The sequence below is a fragment of the Leucopleurus acutus genome (genome assembly GCF_964270905.1).
Source record: "Leucopleurus acutus genome assembly, chromosome: 7".
Taxonomy (NCBI): domain Eukaryota; kingdom Metazoa; phylum Chordata; class Mammalia; order Artiodactyla; family Delphinidae; genus Leucopleurus; species Leucopleurus acutus.
This window is the reverse complement of record NC_139150.1, coordinates 66,742,280-66,759,190: the sequence shown is the minus strand read 5'-3', so window position 1 is coordinate 66,759,190 and position 16,911 is coordinate 66,742,280. Positions and strand designations below refer to the sequence as shown.

The 16,911-nt window shown below is 40.6% G+C and overlaps 1 protein-coding gene across 1 annotated transcript in view; it reads right to left on the bottom strand.

Moving 5' to 3' along the window:
* SH3GL2 (SH3 domain containing GRB2 like 2, endophilin A1) overlaps window positions 1-16,911 on the bottom strand; it is a gene marked incomplete at its 5' end in the record, with an annotated part of 206,359 nt that overhangs the window by 51,375 nt on the left and 138,073 nt on the right. Inside the window, one exon of the mRNA XM_082843598.1 lies at window positions 10,480-10,548. Coding sequence (XP_082699724.1) covers window positions 10,480-10,548 — 69 coding nt within the window. The remainder of the gene's footprint in view (window positions 1-10,479; window positions 10,549-16,911) is intronic.

The following is a 16,911-nucleotide window of genomic DNA, read 5'->3' as shown; positions in this document are numbered from 1 at the left end:
GGTACAACCGAGCACGAAATCCTGCGGTGGAAGGTGAGGGGCTCACAGAGCTGCCAGAATTACCACTGGCTTTGCATTCAGCTGTGTTCCACCAAGACTTGGAAAGCCCATTTACCCAGAAAGGAACCTACTAATTTCCTAAAATGTGTTTCAAAATATACTTCCTTATCTCCTGGTAAAATAATGTGGATATAGCTTCCTCTCACTGGAAGTTGCCTGATGTGGTCTCTGAGAATGGTTCACTCTTCACTTGACACAGAAAACCCCACAAAATCTTGCAAATCAAGAGGTTCAAATCTTCACGTTCACTTTAAGAACACCCATGAAGCTGGCCAGGCCACAGAGGGTATGCATATCCAAAAAGCCACCAAGTCTCTGAAAGATGTCACTTTACAGAAGCAACGCATGCTATTCCATCATTACAGTGTTGGAGTTGGCTGGCGTATCCATCCAGGTCAAAGAGTGGGGCTGGACAGAGGGTCCATGACCCAAAAAAGAGTGAATTTTTTGCCGCACATGCTTAAAAATGCGGAGAGTAAAGTTACACTTAAGGGTTTTGATGTAGCATCTCTGGCATCGAGCACATCCAGGGGAACAGAATCCGAGATGGGCCCTGGACTTACAGAGCTCATGGACAGGTTAACCCCTACCTGAGCCCTCTCTGCCACACTAAGATGATCCCTATTGAAAAAGAGCAAATTGTACCTAAACCTGAAGAGGAGGTTGCACAGAAGAAGATGTCCCAAAAGAAACTGAAGAAACAAAAATACATGACCCAGGAATAAATTCAGCATAAAATAAACATAAATTAAAAAAAAATGTGGAGCTATGAAACATATTTTGCCCCAGAGGCATTTACTGGATGTCTACAGAGGGCCAGGCATGGTGGCATGTTTCACTGTTCTAAAGAAAGAAACATGCCACATCGACTCTGTTTGTTCAAGTATGAGAGGGAAAGGTTTTATTTAACTTCTGAGAACACCCCAAGTACATAAAAATCTTGAGCAAACACTTCTCATCAGTTCTTGAACTTTTGGTTCACTCTAAATTAAAATCATGGTCCTAGAGTCTATCCTTGCAAAATTCTGAATGGTCAGTATTTGCACTCAGCAGGTCACCATGTCCTCTCTCTGTTGCACCCTTTTTACCACATGAAGAGGCCGTGCAATGAGGTCCTCTCTACATTCCCCCATGAAATCCTTTTCTTATCAACACGTGTGGTCCATTCATTCACTCTGCAGGGTAAATGACTACTGAAAATTAGTGCATCCTCCTATCCAAGATATGTACATGGAATACATAAGTATGAATGAAGGGAATTAATTTTTGATGGCAGAATATCAGATCTCAATTAAGTTCAAGGAGACTTCGTTGTTTTCTTAAGAGTTCAAGGGCTCCTCCCTCAATTCCAATTTTTCTGTAACCTACTGCACCTACATACAAAATCAACCTTTTATGGATGGGGCAAGCCTCCTTCTCTTTCTCTTTTTTATTAATTTTTATTGGAATACGGTTGCTTTACAATGTTGTGTTAGCCTCCACTGCACAACAAAAGAATCAGCCATACACATATAGGTATCCTCTCCCTTTTGGACTTGCCTCCCACTTAGGTTACCACAGTGCATTAGGTAGAGTTCCCTGTGCTATTCAGTACGTGCCCATCAGTTGTCTATTTTATACATAGTATGAGTACTATATATGTGTCAATCCCAGTTCCCAGTTCCTCCCACCCCACCCCTTTCCCCCTTGGTATCCATATATTTGTTTTCTACGTCTGTGTAAGCCTTCTTCTCTTTCATAATCAGAAACCAAACCATAACCAGATTTTATCTTTCAGCTTTGTTTTTCAATACTTAATCAGTTCCCCTTCCATGGCAGTCAGATTACTGTGTGTGTAAGGAGCTTGCTACTCCTGTGATTAATAGAGGAAACATTTTTTCTTATGAGGTCATCATGGTATAAAATTACCTTAAAAAGCATTCCTATTTAGAAGAGATGCCTGCCCACATGTGAACCCTGTACCACATTCTTTTGGTTAACTTCAGTTTTCAATACATCTTAGATTTGAGTATGTGGTTAAGTAGTATTTAGTTCTGCAATAAATAGTGGTCCCCCAGAGTTTTACAGTGCAGAACTTGTGTGGCCATACACGGAGGTCCTGGAAGCATTACCAACATGCCAACCAACCACTATGCACTCAATGTAATGGAAATGAAGTCAAAGGGTGTGTGCAGAAAAAAACAGGCTGAAAGTCCAGGTTACATGTGTGATAGGACAAAAACACAGATCTTCTGCTGACTATATGACAGGGCTTAAAGCATTCAATGTCAAATGTATCCAAATGTCCTATGTGGCTATGACTGGAAGCAAAGTAGTTCCAAAGGTCAAAGTTTCTAAGGGAGAGTGCCAGAGGGACTGCATTGGCCAGTGACCACTTGGTATTCTGAACTCATCTGATGTGAGGAAGCGAACCAATTTCTAACTTTCCCCCATCTCTACCCTCAGTAATAATCATGATCACCATCATCATAAACTGCTTTATATTTGTCAGAAATTGTTCCAAGGGCTTTAAATATCTTTACATACTAAATCCTCAGAAGCCTTATGAAACAGATACACAGAGGTTAAGAAACTTGCCCAATTCCGGCTCCAGCATATGTGTTGTTAACTACCACCCAATACAGGGACATCTCCTGACCTGAAGAGAGACACCAAGTCAGAGCTGCAAAGCTCTCTGTACCATCTCCTAGATGGAGCTGGAGACCTGGCAGAGGCCAACCACACAGGACCAGGAGGAAAGCACCTTCCAGCTCACCTTCTGGTTTTGTTCTGAAAGTCCTGAAAGTCTACAGAAACTCATTCACAAGAACCATTCTACCCTGGGCCTCTGCAAAAGGGAGGCTGTCCCAGGCTACGTTGTTTGACCACATGCCCTCAGTTACACTGGCTTCTCTACAGAGGCTGGGTGCTAGCAGTGTATATCTGGAGTGGTCCATGGGCAAGTCAGCAAGGAAAGCATGAAAAGTGGTTCTCATTTGCGAAATGAAACCCCCTTTCCCTTCTGGGTTCTGTAAATAGACCGCCCAAGTACTCAGGCTCTATAAATAGAATCTATCAGCTTGGCAAAAGCCAGTGGTCTTGGGGGAGGCACAGAGACGCTGGAGACAACAATATCAGAGCATTGCGTTTGGTCCCCAAAGTGGGATTCAACCTTAGAAGAAGAATGAGAATAAAAACTACTCAGTGTCCCCCATGGTTTGGCCAAAGTCTCCCAGGGAAGAGCCCATACAACCCCAGATCTTGTGCCCACTGAGGCAGATTCCTTCAACACTTTCAGGTACCTGATCTAGATATCAATCTAGAGAAATTTCTAGCTAAACCCTTTTGATCAGAGCATAAAATAACCTTCACTTGCAATCCACCTCTGAAAACAACTTTATCCAATATAATAATTTGCGGAATGCATTTTCAGGACATACACCAAACAGGCGAGAGCTACTAGCAAATTCATTTACTAGGATCTTACTCCTGATTTTACACTTGACAGACTTAATAAACGTAAGAGAACAAGGCCAGTAGAGCATCCAGTCCAAAGCCTTGATTTTTTAAATATGCCAGTCTGAACCTGGAGAAGGGAAATGAATTCTCTGAGGTCACACAACCCAAGCGGCTATCATGGGAAGAAATATAGTTCCAAAGGTCATGGATCAGACACGGTTTCCAAGGAAGAATGCTGGAGGAACTGGATCGCCTGATGACATCAGCCAGTAGGAGGCTGACCAACGTCCAACTTCTCTCCATCTCTGTCCTCTTTTTGTCCAGAACTCTTTTTGCTAAACAAAACTATACTGTGTCAGCCATGGACAAGGTGAGGCCATCACCCGGTGAGAACCTTAAACACTCCTTGTCAGGCTCTTACTAGGAACACTATTTATACACCGCAACTGTCAATGTCCAACCATATACCCTCTTATTAACAGGCCTAGTATAACTACCATGAACTAAGAAGATTTCCACTTAAATAATTTATTATAACTGGCAAGAGCTTACTCCCGTTTGAGAACAGCACAGCTTAATTCTGAACTTATGACATTGTACCTAATGATTTCCTTAATGCCCAAATTTTCCTACTGCTTGAAAACAAGTTTTGATATGTCCCAAACGGCAACTTCCATTTTTGTGAGCACCTGAGCCTCTGTTTCTTCAACCACCCTTGTCTGGATTGGGGCACGGAGTCATTAGGGAAGGCTGTTTAGTGGAGGTGAAGCTTACTATATAAGATACAGGCATGTTTGCAGGAAATAAAAACTTATCTGTACGCAATAAGTTCTGGGTTTTTTTTCCTCAAAGTAAAAGCATAGGCACATATTCCTCTGGTCTTTTTACTTCAATTTTCTCATTAGCAAGATTTTAGCAACTCAATACATTAGCAGGTTCTTCTTCCACTATCCAGTCTTGTAATTTACGACTATGAGTAGGGAGAGAAACAGCTCTCTCAACCCGCTTTACTCACTATAACATTTCCCTTCTTCATGCTAAGTCAAGGGTTGGCAAACCATGGCCGGTGGGCCAAATCTGGGCCACTGCCTGTTGTTAGATTTTTTCCTTTTTAAAAAAAAATATTTATTTATTTTTGGCTGTGCTGGGTCTTCGTTGCTGCGCGGGCTTTCTCTAGTTGCGGCGAGCGGGGCTACTCTTTGTTGCAGTGGCTTCTCTTGTTGTGCAGTACGGGTTCTAGGTGCAAGGCTTCAGTAGTTGCAGCACCTGGGCTCAATAGTTGTGGCTCACGGGCTCTAGAGCACAGGCTCAGTAGTTGTGGCGCACGGGCTTAGTTGCTCCGCCACATGTGGGATCTCCTGGACCAGGGCTCGAACCCGTGTCCCCTGCATTGGCAGGCGGATTCTTAACCACTGTGCTGCCAGGGAAGCCCCCGTTGTTAGATTTTTAAATAGCTGGAACAATTCAAAAGAAGAAAACTATTTTGTTGCACATAATAACTATACAAAATGCAAATTTCAGTGTCCTTGGGTAAATTTTATTGGAACACAGCCATGCTCCTTCATTCAAATACCACTGATGCTTGCTTGCTTTTGCTCTTCAATAGCAGAGGTGAGGAGCTGCAACACAGACCACAGACGCCCTCTGGCCCACAAAGCCTAATGTATTTACAGAAAAAGTTTGCTGCTCCCTGTGCTAAGGTTCTACTTTCATAAAGGCATGCCACGCTGAATCTACGGATGCCCATCATTTCACCAGCTGTCTCGGTCTTTAGAGACAAGATACAAGAGAACTGAAAGGCACCAGACTGACTAGAATGGGGCTATTGTTTTGAGGCATCTGAACGGTACCCTTCCCCATTGCAAAAGGAGCAGTCACTGTTTCCTGAACACAGGAGGCAGCACAGGTGAAAAACACAGCATTCTTTGTGGACTAACAAAAGGACTGAAAGATACGACTTCACAACATCAGACACTGCATTATACCTGATGCTGTCACAGGTACACAGTAGCAGAGTTTAAGAAAAATAAAATGGACATCTTAAAATGGAGCACAGTTTGTGGGTTTAGTGATCAATACTAAATAGATGAATTAAGCACCCACTTAAATACAGGCTAACTTACAGTGGTTACGCAAAAGAGATGTTAAAATGTCACATGAAACACGAAAATCTTTCAAATTCTTAATTTTTCTGTCACTGAAATTAAGAAAATGTACCTATTAAGAATGAATGCACACCCACTTAAAGGACAGGAGCTAAAGGAGAACACCTAACTAAACAAACCACAGAGACACGATGAAAACAGTACCCTGGGAAAGTCTGTCTGGCAGTGAGATACAGGCTGGTCCAATAAGGGGATGTTTTAATAGTCCCCTACTGATATGGAAGAATTAATGTACCTGTCCCCAGACTGCTCTGCTTTACAGCAGTTACCTTATGTATTTGGAAAGCCTGATTAATGAACTGTGTGTTGAAAACAAAAATAAACAACACATTAGGCTGAGACTGCCCCAATGTATTTTTTTGGTTAATCTTCTTAGGCATTTACCTTCAATGAACTTTGGCTTGGACACATGTTGCAAACACGTAACTGAGAAGAAGCTAGTCTTCACTACATTTCAGGATAAGCAGAAAAATGTCTTTAAAGCTCATCTTGTTTGGGGCTCCCACCCATCCTACAGTTCCACACCAGCAAGTGAGTGTCTCAGTACCGTAATCCACAGCTTCTCTTTTACCACCACACCCATGAAGAAGACATTCACGTATATGACAGGTGCTCACGGTGCACTCGGGGATATGTGAAACTCTGAGCATGCTGGCTGGGACTTTACTCCTTTCTCTCCCATTTGGGATAGATCACCAGAATCCAAGTGAGACTGACATTATGAAAAATGACTTTAGTAACAAATTACTTGCCACAAAACTCGAAGGAGACGACAACTATTGTGCTTCACACAGAATGTGGGAACCGTGGGTTTACTCTCTCTTTTTTTTTTTTTTTTATTTATTTTTTTTATTTTTATTTTTTTTATTTATTTATTTATTTTTTTTTACTCTCTCTTTAAACGTGGGCAGTGATGGGGAATTCAGTAATCCCCAAGGCTCTTTATTATTTAAAAAGCTCCGACAACAGAAACTTCTTTCTTATGTTGAGTCTGAATCTATCTCCCCGTAGCTTCTACTCGTTGATTCTAGCCTACCACTTGGGCTTAACAGAAGGATCTAGCTCCTCTCCACCCAATGACTAGTTAAGTATATGGAGATAATGACCATGGACATTCTCCTATAGCGCTTCCCCCACAGGCTGCTCTGCAAACAATACATTCCCTCACTCGTATAAGGAATGACAATCTTTCCATTCTTTCTCAACATCTGCTTGCCTTAAAACTTGAGGCTGCCCCTTCAGAAAAATTCCATTCTCATTAAAATGGTCTACAGCCATGCTTTCAACTTGAGGACTCCGGTTTCAACAGCAGGGATTTCCCATGATACTTTTCAGGCTCCTAAAAGAGACACTGTACCCCTTGGCTTGGACTTCTTTCTACATCACTCATATACACAGAAACAAGAGAAAATTTCAGGATTTAGCTCAGGTGCCCTTTCTTCTAGGAAGCCTCCACTCGTCTACCCAACCTGAGTTAGGTCTTCCATGAAAATACTCCCCAAGGCATCAAGCACCCATTGTCCCATAAGACACTAATCTATGTGTCTATTTCTTCCATCAAAACTGGAAGCTCCTGTAGGCAGGAACTGTACCTTAATCATCTTTATATTCCTGGTGCCTAGCAGGATGCCTGCCACATGGACGCATTTACAGATATTCCATGTGAATTAATGAACATACCCACACACCACACACACACACACACACACACACACACACACACACACAATCACTGCAGCAACTGATGTAAATTTCGAAGAAACCAGGTCCCTCAAATTCTAGTGCTTCCTCTTGATAAAAAAATCTGCATCTTTTCAAAGAAAAAAAATCCACACAATGTCTGTACCACGGTAAGAAATTTAGTCTGTGAGGAAGCTTGTAAGCAACAAATACCACTTAAAATGAACAAAGAAACAATTCCATGCAGGCACTTAGGAGGAGGACAGAAATGGTTACAGGCAGGGTTCCTGCAGCCACAACACAGCCGAAGGAGTCTACCCAGTCAGCTCCAGGACGGGAAGGCTACAAGGGCTAAGAGATGCACGTGGTGACTTTACTGTATCTCAGCAGGAGAGTGGATGCGGTGGCTGATTACGGAAGCAACCTCTAGGAATACCCACTTCTCTCTCCCAGTAGTGCTGTGTGATGCAAACCTCTAATTTATCTCATTTTGTTGTCTCACTGCACCTCTGAGAACACAGTGAACAAAGGTCTCTCTGCTCTAAAGGCTTGATGAACAGGAAATTGACCATGGAAAGGTGATTCTTCTGCAGGTTTGGGAACACTGAGCTAAAATGTTTTTGTGTGTAATAAACATATAAACAGAACAGATTTGGAGTCTAAATCTAAAGCATGTGCTTTCCAATTACCACAGAAACCTCTACCTTTAATGTGAATTTAACATGAGTAGAGATAAGGCAAAAGATGTGTGGGATGAAGCGGAATAAACAATTTCCACACCTCACTAAAACCTAAATCTCTCAGTTTACTTAGTTATAAACCCAAATACAAAACCACAAGTGTGTTCTTCAACCAGCAAAACCTTATTACGGTAATATCTAGATTTTGAAATAAAAGCTTCAGAAACTCATTATTTTCTAGGAAACAGGAGAAATAAACCTTACCAACAGACTCAGAGGGATGTCTGTGGGTCTCTGCCTGAAGTAAAATGTTTGTAAGGTCCTCTTTTATTTCAATTACTTTGCAAGACTGGCATGGATTCAAAGGCTCAATTAGTTGTTCAGTTATAAACACTGTTCTCCAAATTTCTTATTCTTTTTAATCTCATTTAAGAAATAGAAAGTTAGTTTGTCTCAGTTTAGGCAGTCGGCTACCGAGCTTATTACCTCGTGTCCTGGCAGAGGCTGAAAGCAGGACTCAAATTCTGATTCCTTAGTCCTAAATTCCTAAACACCTGCCTAATCTGTCATTAGTGACAGGGCACTGGCCACGTGGAATATTATACACTCCCGCCAGGGTGGGGATGGGAGGGAGACGTCAAAGGATAAGGGGGACGAAGGAAGACTGGGTGTAGACAGAGATTGGTGCAAATGAACAGACCCACAGGGCTGCTCATAAAGAGGGGAGTGGTATTATGAGGACACTATGGCGAGCAGAGGAGTCAAAGCCAAGTCATTCTGAGCAGGTGTGTCGGGTTCTGGAGCCTCATTAAATCTCCTATCAGTGAGGCTCCCTATTCTATCGGTGAGGTCCATCTCAAGAACTCAGCCAGAAATACCAGCTAGGTAAACACTAAACAGTCTCATTTCACAAGACTCCTGTCTCTCAGCAACTCATCTTTTATTCAGGACCTCAAATGTGTCCAGTTCTCGCTCTCTCTCTCTCTTTTTTTTTAAATATTTATTTATTTATTTGGCTGCGCTGGGTCTTCGTTGCAGCATGTGGGATCTTTAGTTGTAGCTTGCAGCATCTTTTAGTTGCGGCATCGGGATCTTTAGCTGCGGCACATGGGATCTAGTTCCCTGACCACGGATTGAACCTGGGCCCCCTGCATTGGGAGCACGGAGTCTTAGCCACTGGACCACCACAGAAGTCCCTGTCCGGTTGTCTCTTGCTTGCTGTTTCCTTTACTAGAAACGCACTAGGCTCTGCTAACTCTTACTCATCCTTTATATCCTCACTTAAATATCAGGAAAGTCTTCCCTGACCACCCTATGTGGGTGAGTTTCCTCTGTTCCAAGCTTCTCTAGTGCCATGTTTCGTTACCCTTGCCACACTGGTCAGTATTTGTCCAATGTCTGTCTTCCCCACTAGATTATGAATTTAATGCAGTCAGAAAGCTTATCTCTCCTGTTCACTACTAAATCCTACATGCCTGTCTCAGAGGAGGTACAGAACAAAAATGTGTTGTATTCATCAATGAACTCTTCAGAAGAAAAACTGAAAAAGGGCAGAAAGTAAAAACGTGGTTTCTGGGTATCACAGGCTTTCGCCATCCTCTCTGTTCAAGTGCAGGGTTTGTATTCCCAGATCCTTTACTCATCCACAATTTAAAATCTAAAATAATTAATTGCACAATGCAATACCCACCCTCCATCATAAGCCTATGTATCTCTTTCTATGGACAGTCTCAAAGTGAAAGAGAAGTAAAAGAGAAAATACGGCATCTGTCACAAGAAAAATAAAAAGGCTTATTTTGTTCACCACCTCCGCTCTCACTTGTTGAGAACCTGCTATCTTTTAAGGAAGAATGTTAAATGATTTATATTATTTTTAATCCTTAATAAAAGTCTCTGAAGAACGCATTTGTATTCTCCTTTTACATAAATTGTATTCTCCTATTTATGAAAATAGAGAAGCTCAGAGCAATATGCTGACTTGTGCAACAGGCAGTAGAAGTGGAGCTCAGGCCAAGGTCAGACCGGCTCACCACTGTGTTCACTACACATGCTGCCTCTGGCTGGCACAGTCCCCTCAGGAAAGTTCTCGAAAGCTGGGAAGTGACTCAAACTCTCCCCAAAACATTTGATACATCATTCCCCACCTTATCCTCTTTTCGTCCCACCCCAGCACAATTCAAACACCAGCTCCGTGTTGCCCCTATTTGGAAAAGTAATGATAAAATCCATTATGACATTTCACCTTCATGGAGGCTTTGTTCTTAGGATAGTAAAAAAAAACCAGATACTTTACATTTTCTGTTTTAAAATATACACTAAAAGGAGAGTACTTTTAAGAATAACAAAATGTATTCTCAGGTACCAGTGGAGAACGGTTTCCCCTTTCCTTTCTCTCTTCTCCACTTAGTATGCTGGGCAATTTTATGTCAAGGGAACTCTGAGTGATGAAGACTCACCCTTTCCATCTCTTTGAAGTCATCATCTAGCTTGGTTCCTTCAGCTCCTCCAACTTTCTCACTCACTTTCTGTAGAAAATAACCCAAAAAAGGAATTATAAATAAAATTTCTTTTAAACATGTGTCACAAGTTTTAAGCACTTTGACAAACATCATCTAATACAATCTCATAACTATTCTCTGATGTAGGTGGGCCGTCCCATTTTCATAGGAGACAGCTTTGGCTCAGCGGATATGAACAACTTACCAAAATCCATGCATCTGGTAGGTACTGAAGCAAGAATTCAAACTTGTATCTTCTGATTTCAACCCTAGTGCTCTTTCTATTATATAAATCATCACACAACTATCAAATCACTAACGTGTTCGTTTTGAAAGTTCCTAGGGAAAACAGCATCATACAATAATCATTTCCCTCTGATAATGGATCTAAAATGCTACCTAGGTGGAAAATTGCTACATCTTCAACCTATTCCTCAATGGGCTGTTGAACAGATAATCACAAGCATCTATCAAACTGGTATGAAAAATATCAGCCTAGCTGATCTTCAGATCTTATAAATCTCCCTGTAGCTGCCTACATCCTTATATACATAAGATAAACTATGTGGAAAGATGCTGAGGGTACTTCTTTGCTACCCAATCAATTCCCATTATCATACATTTTATTCTCATCAATTTACATATGCCAATGGTCATTTTCCACATGTAGAATTCATGTTCATTAAAAGATTAGATATTCTATTCTGTTTTGAAATAAAGACTCAAATTAAGTCTAATAAAAATTATGAAGGGATCACAAGGAAGATACTTTAATTTCATCAAAGACAGGAAATATTAAATGCTAATGACACCAGAATTTCATTCCTCTTAAAATAACTGTAAAGGTAGTTAGATGCTTTTTACTAAGATGTCACTGTGCTACATGAAGTTATCATACACAGATACTGAAGTATAATTTTCCATTTCCTTTAATAGCCACTGTGTTGAGGGTCTTTGCTGAGGATCCCCACCATGGCCAGACCTGCAGCAACCTCAGTAACAACTTGGGTCATCCAAGTGAGCTTGGGTTACCTCCTTCTAAAAGGGTCCTGGGATACGTGGCTCCATCTTTCTGGCCGTGGAAGCTCTGATATCCCCTTATAGGGGGCTGAGGTATAGTCCTTACACGCTCTTTCTTTAACTCCTGCATTCTGCCATCAGGAAAACCTTTAGAAGAGATCACTCTTGGGAAAACCAAGAGTCTGAATTCTATCACCACTCTGGCCCAGATTTCCCCTCAGCAGCACTAACAGGAGGGATATGCTATGATGGAAGGGCATGGAATGGACTGCCATGGTACACAGAGTTGTTATGAAAATAAATGGCATAGTAAATATAAAAACCGGTGCGTGAACCTACAAGACATGCAATATATCCTAGTTCTGTTCTCTTACCAGTAAACTGTATATCTGATTAAATACCCTGGTCTTTCCCATCCGTTTATTTAACTGTTGTTTCATACTTTGAGAAGAATCTAGCAATTTTCATTAACATAATACAATGTTAGGCAGATAAAGGTCAATGATTAAAAATGAAATGTTAGTAAAAACAATATTCACATCTTTAATTTGTATAACTGGTACTTTCACTTGTAATTTATCATCCAGTATGCATACCGTAAGAACTATGTAGAGCAGACATTATTCCTATGTTGCAGATGAGAAAACTGAGGCTTGAGTAAATTAAACTGCCTGTCCATGGTAGGGATCTTTAGCTAGGAAGAGGCGGAACCAGGACCTGGAAGGCAATTTTCCCAAGTAAACCCTAGGTGGCTTTGCATTTGCACCACAGCACTGAAGAGCTGTCCGTGGTGCTGGCCACTTCTGCCTGAAGTTCCTTTAGATTCAAAGGGCCAGATGGCCAGAGTTAGATTCACTGCTTTAACCTTCGGTCCTTGACATCAGCACTCTCACTTAACCTGTATCCTAGGTGATGATGGCTATCAACTATTTCAACAGTCTGCACAGATCCAGGTTTTGTGTAGCATCACTATCACCAAATCTAAAAAGCCTGTATCAACTGTGATCTGGCCCAGAAGTCAGCTTCTTTACCTACTCTCTTAAAGATGTTTACCAACCCAGAAATGGGGATGGGAAGGCCTTAGGATTCAGTTTAGAACCTCCTAGTGGAATTCCAAGTGCCAGTAACTTAACCTGCATGTTGAGGTTTAAGTTATAGAAAAAGGGATAGAAGGGGACTTAAAGGTTATTAATATCGAATTTTCCCTATCACCAAACTAATTTTATTATGAGTTTTACACTGATTCCCTCCCTTTCACTTTGCTCAGTGATGGCAGTTTTAGCTCATACTTAAGCCCCTCTTGTGTCTTATTCTTGAAGTATGTGGTTTTCTGTTAAATTTGGGCTGGGAAACTCTAATCTTGGTGAACTCCTGCACAATAAAGAAATATAAGCTACACAACCCCGACTCAACTGTCTCAGTTCTACCTGTCTGTTTTCGATGTCACGGAACTCACTATATCACAAGGCCCCATTTTAGCTGAAGAGGATCATTATAGATATACCCCTCCCATGACCCGTGAATGAGATATTTAATTTTCATTTGCAAAACTGTCACAAAAACCAAGCAGCTGAGAAATGTCTCCATTTACAGTAACATTAGAGAATCCTGGTAACCTTGGGTTAATCACATTTTGGCCATCTCTAAGCCATAAAATATGACCTTCATCAAAAGCACAAGGGCTTATATAATACTTTCAATCCCATATTGCTCAACTGAGAGTAATTTTAACTTCCTCCCATTTTGCATCCATCAACAGGTTAGCACCACAATTGCTGGCTCTATATCAAATGGGATCACACTGGCCATTAGTAATTTAGAACTAGTCCTGGTAACTCACATGGAGGACAACTCATCAGTCCACTGGCTTTAACTATTTGGCTTAAGTACTGAGGGGGAGGCAGGGGAAGGCAGGAAGACAGAGAGGAAGGGAGAAAGAGAAAATATGAATCTTTCTATTCTCCACAAAAGCTGACATTTGAGCTGCTCTGAGAGAAACAGTTCACCAAATATACTGAATGAAGCTAACAGGTAGATACTGGTCCTGGTCTGATTATTTGGTTGATATAAATTTTCTCATCTAATTAGATTCACGGAAAAAGAAGAGTATTCAAAACGACATCCACATTGTTCTCTGGGCTATTCTTTTCCCCAAGTCACAAAGGATCTAAACATATCAAGGCATTGAATTAAACAATGTGTTAAATAACAATCTTCTCGCTCCTAAGGAGTATGCCAAACATTTTCTCCTCCTGTTCTTTACATAACGTTACTAAAACTTCTATTGCCTTTGTGTAGAAGAGTCGCGGTGAGGAAGACAGGCTCTCTGAGCTCATTTGGCCAACGATCAGTTTTGTTTTCCTCACCTAGCACCATGTATTTAAGAATGGTTTTGCCCTACTATTTTCCAGTGAGGTGGTTCCTAAAACCAAGATTTCGTAGAACTGAATGATTTCCGATGCTGTTTAGTATACTTTAGCTAATATGCTTGCTTTTTGAGAAATTGATCCCCTATTTAAATAAATACCAGCAAAAGTTATGTGAATCAAACAAAACAGTATAAATGAGTCGATATGCCCACCTGTACTGTCTAAAAACAACTCTTCTGTTCAAAATCTTCAATTGTACCCATGCAGCACAACACTGAGAGCTTATACTCTTTTTTTTTTTTTGCAGTACGCCTCTCACTGTTGTGGCCTCTCCCGTTGCGGAGCACAGGCTCTGGACGCGCAGGCTCAGCGGCCATGGCTCACGGGGCCCAGCCGCTCCACGGCATGTGGGATCTTCCTGGACCGGGGCACGAACCCGTGTCCCCTGCATCGGCAGGTGGACTCTCAACCACTGCGCCACCAGGGAAGGCCTGAGAGCTTATACTTTTAATCTTATTTTCTATTACACTCTCCATATATTCTGTATTCCAATCAAACCAAAAATCTCACCTTCTTCTTATTCTTCATTGTATTCCTCACAACACATACTCAGGAAAGATTTGTGGACTGAACTACAGTGTAGTTTTGTAAATGTTAATGTTAAGATGACTGAAAGGAGGCATAAAGTAAGGCAAATGAGACTGATTACCTCACTCAGGGATAGTTTTTCTCTTCAAAAAATGAAAATAAATAATATAATCAACTCACGTTTTAAATTAAGTCTTAATTCTGAGTCTGCAGTAGTGTTGTCTCATGCTATTTTTTTCTATATGCCAAATAAGAAAAATGTCAAGGGAACCAGCAGCAGGAGACAGCTTAAATAAATGACCACTGTTCCCAGCCCAAAGGATGCCTCCCGCTTTCCAACAATGACTCATCCTCTCCCACATTAACTGTCAACTCTAGGCAAAAGACACTCCATTCTCTAGTGGCAGCTCTGATTCTTCCCTGCATTGCATTTCAATCAAACACTGAAGATCCAACTACCATATCTCCAGCTACTTTTTATAAAGGCCTCCTTGAAAATCACATCAGTGAAATTCAATAGACTTAAGACCAAATTGATTCATACGTCACTGCCTAATGTCCCTGCAAAGTTATTTACTGCAATGTTATTTACTGCCTAATGTCCCTGTTTTTGTTTAGCTTTGTCTCATCATTCATTATACAAAGCCAGATTTCCTTAGCATCCACCAAATATGCTGTGTTAATTCCTTCTGCCTTGTATCTGGACCTATTTCTCATTTCTTATTTTCAAATCCTACCAATTCTCTAAGTTGTTCACCCAGATTTCACCTTCTCCATCTTCATCTTGATTGCCCTAGATGGAAGTTACTAGATTTCCTGTGAACTCTTAATGAAACACATCATCTGCTGGACTCCCTGGAACTAGCTACTTGATGAGTAAAATTGCTGAGAACTTCTGCTCGTCTTATTATAGGATGCAAAAGGTGGGAATCATGTCACATGCTTCTTTGTCTGAAAACATCTGAGACTGCAGCACCTAACACAGTGTTTGCAGAGCAGACAATTATCAGTTGAAAAAAAAAATGTATCTCAATGAATTATTCTAAGACAAAAATAAATTGAAGGAGGACCCTTAACTATGAGTGAGCACTGGTTCTCAGTCTTCTTTCTGAGACTCTTACCTCCCCTGTAAAGTGTCATATCTTCTTCACTGTCAACAGGCAAAAAAATAGAAAATTCAAAATACTGTTTTCCCAATATTTGTAGAAAGGCATCACCTATGATAATAAATAAAAGAAGCCCATACTCTGAATCTTAATGAAAGTTCTTTAATTATTATTCATTGGTTAGGTCCTAAAAATTAAATGGTAATACTTGATGACATACCCAATATTCAGAAGGAAACAGAAAAGTCAAAATTACAGCAGTATTTTCTTGGTATCTGGCTAAATACAAGTAGATCTTGTTTTTCCAGATGGTGGTATTTCCATGTATGAAAGGCAGGGTGGATAACACTTTATGGGATATAGGTTTCACACTAGTTTTTCTTAGCTGTCATTAAATTGGAATGCTTAAATGCCATGATATTTTGAAAGTGAATTTCAAAAAATATATATTTATTTTTCCCGTCAAGAAATGTTGTATTCTTTCTTAGAAAATGAGTGAAGGCATTTTCATCTATCTAAATTGAGTTAATTGAGCTAACTGTGCTATTTCTCACTATATTGAAGCAAAATAGAAAGGTTCCTAAAAATCTAAAAACTAGTGATTCCCCCCCCACACCCCAAGAATTCAATAGAATGGCGAATGATTTTCTTTGAATGTCTGGAGCCACAAACTTTAAAGTGAGTTTAGGTGAGCTAAGCTTTTGGCCTTTTCCCTAGCTTTCAGCCTATCTTGCTTCTTGTCAAATACTATATAGAAAATGCAGAAATTAATTTACATGATGTTCTCTGAGCTTCTGGTGTGGTTCACTGGAGTTAAAAGCAGTAACTTTCTAAGCCCTGTTTCCCTAAAGTGAGAACCTCCCATGGACTATGTGGCTAATTACTTACACACACCCCTCAAAGGGAGTTGGTAGGAGAGGTATCATGCAAGTTTCAGTCCCTCCCTGGAAACATAGTTTATACTATCACCTACAGTTTCATTCACAAGTGATCCTATTTCTGGCCTTCAGAAAAGAAAAAAAAAAGTTTTAAGTATATAAAATGTGCAGAATAAAAAACCAATAACCACTTCTGTATTTTTCAACTCCCCCAAATAATCTAGTTCCTCATCAGATAAGGGGTAATTTAGCAAGGGGGATTCACAGAGCGGGAGAGTATTTCCATAAAGTTTCCCATCCCTGGCAATAGGGGAAAAAAATACACATTTTCATAGTCTACTGCAATAAGCCACCCAAACTGAACAAAACATAAAAAGACAGTGTCTGCTAAAAATAGACACTAAGACTTGGGGCTAGAATTATGTCACA